Here is a 5,282-nt window from a genome sequence, read left to right as displayed (position 1 = left end):
CCCCCCCCCACCTGCTCAGTATGGGGAGAGAGATGGACACAGCCAGAGGCAATCAAAGACAACAAACGCACTTCACAATACATGATAACCACTTCCTCCTTTTGTCCGTGACAAAAAAGAAAAAAAAAATGATGCGTGCTGCTCACGCCTCCCATCAGGCACACGCACACATTACATTTTCAGCGCATCGCCGCAATTCACGCAGGTCAGCTGTTTGGAATTCAACAGACCAAATTTCCCCAAAAGGTGAGCGATTTTCATGTCTGACCTTCCCTAAAAAGATGGGCTGTCATTTTGTTCAAAAAAGGGAAGAGTGAACCTCTAAAGCTCCGCTGTTGAATACGATGCAGTGGAAACTTTGGGTGCACCTAACTTTGTGCTGGTGTACCCCGCCCCCCCCCCAAAAAAAAAAAAAAATTGTAGCAAAATTTCAAATTCTCATATGTAATAAATAAGGGATATTTTATAAGTATTTGCTTGTTGTCAAACCCCTCATTACAGTGACTTCAATCGTTGAAAAACTATTGGCCCGCGACAAAAATGAGTTTCACACCCATTCACTCGTGGAACTCGTTCACTCTGTACTATGCAGTATTACCTTTATTAATTAAAGACTATTCCAGGTGACAGAGGTAAACCTCGGCTGTGGATGGGCACCTGGCAGAACCTTTAAGAGCCCATGTGAAATGCCCCCAAAGTAGCACTCTCAAAAAACTGCGGCCCATCAATTAAGTCGCTCGAGGCTGATCACCTGTCAGTCACAGCACTGACGCGGAGACAACCATTCATACTCGCATCCGCGCCGACGGCATGGAAAGTCTGTCATGAGTTGTCGCCTACCTTGAATGACATTCCTGATGTTCTGCACCAATTCCAGGTATGTCTCCCTCGTGTACCTGCGATTTGTAGCGCAAGAACCATCATGTGAAACGTGAATCTGGATTTCTGGTCATAAAATCTGTGCAACAAGACAGCCGCCCAAAGAAGAAAATTAACTCTCGAACTGAATGACTTCCACAGACAAAAATATGCATTCGAGGCTCGTCAGAGTCCTGACCTCAACCCAACTGAGATGTTGTGGTAGGATCTCAAGAGAATGAAATGTGCAGGTCGGAGCATCTGGTTTGGTGGAGGTTATTGTTGTCAAAGGTCCGACAGTAATATGAGTGATGCAGAAACAGGGTCATTGCGAAGGGCTTGCATACATTTTCCTGCAATTGTAAATATAGTGACTCACCCCCGGCGCATAGCTTTCAAGACTTGACTGCTCCCACTCTGAGCTGGAAGATGGATCTGCTTACAAATGTTTTCTCGCTCCGCAATCAGATGCAAAACCTACACCCCCCCCCCACACACACACACACATGCATGCCGCACACGCACACACGCACACGCACACACACACACACACTCGCGCGCCGACCAAGACAGAGAAATTTTTATTCAGGAAAAAAAGAAAACAAACATTCATACCTGGCTAGCAGGTTCAAGATTGCAACAACAATCTCTAAGGTACCTCATCAGGAAAGTCTTTCGGGTGAGGTGACGTGAATCGGATCCTCATGTTGGGATCGACCTGCGACACTCTGTCCAGCAGCTCAGAGAAACGCATGCCTCCCAGTTTTGGGCGGTACACGGTCTTAAAGCCACGACTCAGCTTGGTCGGAATGGCACCGCAGAACTGCTCATCAGAAGTGTCTCGGTAGCTGTTGACATTCTGACCGAGCAATGTCACTTCCTTCACTCCCTGGAAGGAAAGGCACCGCACATCGAACTCCACACTGATCGATCGAATCAATATTTCCACGTCCGAATCCATTCGATTTGAACTACTTTTCACGTGCCTGATTGGAGAGGAGACGGACTTCCTCGAGAATAGAGCTGGCAGGTCGACTCCTTTCGCGGCCCCGGGTGAAGGGAACAATACAGTAAGTGCACATATTGTCACAGGCCCCCGCCCCCCCCCCAAAAAAAAAAAAAAATTGTAGCAAAATTTCAAATTCTCATATGTAATAAATAAGGGATATTTTATAAGTATTTGCTTGTTGTCAAACCCCTCATTACAGTGACTTCAATCGTTGAAAAACTATTGGCCCGCGACAAAAATGAGTTTCACACCCATTCACTCGTGGAACTCGTTCACTCTGTACTATGCAGTATTACCTTTATTAATTAAAGACTATTCCAGGTGACAGAGGTAAACCTCGGCTGTGGATGGGCACCTGGCAGAACCTTTAAGAGCCCATGTGAAATGCCCCCAAAGTAGCACTCTCAAAAAACTGCGGCCCATCAATTAAGTCGCTCGAGGCTGATCACCTGTCAGTCACAGCACACACGCGGAGACAACCATTCATACTCGCATCCGCGCCGACGGCATGGAAAGTCTGTCATGAGTTGGCCTACCTTGTGAATGACATTCCTGATGTTCTGCACCAATTCCAGGTATGTCTCCCTCGTGTACCTGCGATTTGTAGCGCAAGAACCATCATGTGAAACGTGAATCTGGATTTCTGGTCATAAAATCTGTGCAACAAGACAGCCGCCCAAAGAAGAAAATTAACTCTCGAACTGAATGACTTCCACAGACAAAAATATGCATTCGAGGCTCGTCAGAGTCCTGACCTCAACCCAACTGAGATGTTGTGGTAGGATCTCAAGAGAATGAAATGTGCAGGTCGGAGCATCTGGTTTGGTGGAGGTTATTGTTGTCAAAGGTCCGACAGTAATATGAGTGATGCAGAAACAGGGTCATTGCGAAGGGCTTGCATACATTTTCCTGCAATTGTAAATATAGTGACTCACCCCCGGCGCATAGCTTTCAAGACTTGACTGCTCCCACTCTGAGCTGGAAGATGGATCTGCTTACAAATGTTTTCTCGCTCCGCAATCAGATGCAAAACCTACACCCCCCCCCCACACACACACACACATGCATGCACGCACACGCACACACACACACACACTCGCGCGCCGACCAAGACAGAGAAATTTTTATTCAGGAAAAAAAGAAAACAAACATTCATACCTGGCTAGCAGGTTCAAGATTGCAACAACAATCTCTAAGGTACCTCATCAGGAAAGTCTTTCGGGTGAGGTGACGTGAATCGGATCCTCATGTTGGGATCGACCTGCGACACTCTGTCCAGCAGCTCAGAGAAACGCATGCCTCCCAGTTTTGGGCGGTACACGGTCTTAAAGCCACGACTCAGCTTGGTCGGAATGGCACCGCAGAACTGCTCATCAGAAGTGTCTCGGTAGCTGTTGACATTCTGACCGAGCAATGTCACTTCCTTCACTCCCTGGAAGGAAAGGCACCGCACATCGAACTCCACACTGATCGATCGAATCAATATTTCCACGTCCGAATCCATTCGATTTGAACTACTTTTCACGTGCCTGATTGGAGAGGAGACGGACTTCCTCGAGAATAGAGCTGGCAGGTCGACTCCTTTCGCGGCCCCGGGTGAAGGGAACAATACAGTAAGTGCACATATTGTCACAGCCCCGCATGATGGACCTGCGGGACATCAGTGGAACAGATCATGTGAAGGAATCAAACGAGCAGGAAATGTTCCTGTGCACAAAACATACACAAAGGCACTGCGTCCCCGAGGAGAGTGGTGGACGGGCATGATGTCAGCGTAGGTCTCCTCCAACGAAAGCAGCACATTGCTTGCCTGTTGACCTCCCTCGGCCACCGCCAACAGACGGGGAAGATCCCGGTAGGCGTCTGGCCCGGCCAGGACATCCACGAGCTTCTCTCGTTCCAAAAGCTCCTTCTTCAGTCTCTCAGCCATGCAACCTTGATAGACAGACGCACGCAAACCACATTGGAATAACACGGCCAACACATATCGCTAATTATACCGTTGATCTGATTGACCGATATTTTGCATTTTATGCAAATTTTGCGATTAGTGCCTTACTTCCTCTTTTCGGCCATCATAGTTTGGATGTGTGAAGTGTTAGTCCAAAAGAAGCAAGTTACTTTAGGTCAAGCGATTACAAGGGAGACAGAATGCATACCGTACTTTACACTTCAACTGGTGAATTGGTTCAAAAATAGACGTGGTGAAAATTCAAACATAATTAACATGATTCTGCGGGGATTATTTTGACTTTGCTGAAAGTTGAAATCTTGGGGGAAAAAAAGTGTTGTCACTTTTTCAGTTTAGCAAAGCAGTATAATATAATCTAGCTAAATATAATGTTGCTGTAGGGTGGGGGGGGGGTGACAACACCTAAGATGCCAATTTTCATTGGTGTTGGACTCCTACGGCGCTTATTCTTCATGGCTGTCAGCTCTTGCAGTCTGTTCCAGATGGTTTGTTCGGCTTTTTCTCTGTCACACATGATTGAAGTTGAATAAAATCACAAAGCGATAGATAAGCAATCAGTTTCTAACATTTCTGGTAATCGTGATAATTTTTTGATGGGCTATACCTGATGGAGCATGTTACAAGAAGGACCACATCTGCCTGCAGATATAGATGACAGAAGATAAGTCATGATTGATTAAGTTATTAACTGGTGTTAAAACCGTGAATAACTCAAGCCGTACCTCGCGTAATTGTGCCGTGCGTTGATATCCGCTTCTCTGTAGTATGGACCAGGCAATATCCGTGTCATTGACATTCATCTGACATCCATAGGTTTCAAAATAGACTGTAAAAAGACAGAACATTGGGTTACATCTTCCCCAAAACCTCCAAAGTAACGTTAAGATTTCAATTTACCCTTTCGTGCATTCCCCAGCTCCAAGTCAGCAGAAAGATACTCGTGTATGTATTCTACTTCTTTGTCTGAAGTTGATGTGGTTTCATGACCAGTGAGTCCTCGTATGAAATCGTGAAAAGCTGGACCGGAAGATATTTGAGTCTTGAAATGATCCGATCTTCCCCGCTTTTCTCTTGCACTAACGACACTGCCGGTTGAATTACAGCACAGTCTGACTTGTAAACACCTGACAGGTGTCCAAAATTTGGGAGACGAAAACAGTTGAGTTAAATTCCTAAATTGTTTCATGTTTGATTTGTTTGCCTCTTGCTGTCCGCCAGACAAATGTTTCCCTCTGCAGTCCGTCTGCAATTACCGTCCGTCGAGTCAAGTAAATGCACGAATGTCCTTCATCGTCCTGTTGCAGGCTTTCGATTTCCGGTGTTAAGATCAAATGCCAAATTTAAATGAGACTAAGCGTCTAAAACTCATGAACTTCCCTTAACTGAGTTTTGATTTTTTTATACGTGTGTGTAACTGAGTTTTGATTTTTTTATACGTGTGTG

The 5,282-nt window shown here is 45.8% G+C and overlaps 1 protein-coding gene across 1 annotated transcript in view; it reads right to left on the bottom strand.

The window, feature by feature from the left end:
* Positions 1-5,108, bottom strand: part of cdk5rap1 (CDK5 regulatory subunit associated protein 1) — a 7,948-nt gene extending 2,840 nt beyond the window's left edge. Inside the window, exons 1-9 of the mRNA XM_019879340.1 lie at positions 4,737-5,108; positions 4,562-4,665; positions 4,444-4,478; positions 4,242-4,342; positions 3,592-3,802; positions 3,397-3,517; positions 3,069-3,299; positions 2,803-2,900; positions 841-896 (exon numbers count right to left, since the gene is read on the bottom strand). Of these exons, the coding sequence (XP_019734899.1) occupies positions 841-896; positions 2,803-2,900; positions 3,069-3,299; positions 3,397-3,517; positions 3,592-3,802; positions 4,242-4,342; positions 4,444-4,478; positions 4,562-4,665; positions 4,737-5,025 (1,246 nt within the window). The 5' untranslated portion in view covers positions 5,026-5,108. The remainder of the gene's footprint in view (positions 1-840; positions 897-2,802; positions 2,901-3,068; positions 3,300-3,396; positions 3,518-3,591; positions 3,803-4,241; positions 4,343-4,443; positions 4,479-4,561; positions 4,666-4,736) is intronic.
* Positions 5,109-5,282: the final 174 nt, after the last annotated feature.

Source organism: Hippocampus comes, unplaced genomic scaffold (genome assembly GCF_001891065.2).
Source record: "Hippocampus comes isolate QL1 unplaced genomic scaffold, H_comes_QL1_v1.1 scaffold44, whole genome shotgun sequence".
NCBI lineage: Eukaryota > Metazoa > Chordata > Actinopteri > Syngnathiformes > Syngnathidae > Hippocampus > Hippocampus comes.
The sequence above is the reverse complement of the archived record's forward strand: the minus strand, read 5'-3'. Positions and strand labels throughout refer to the sequence as shown.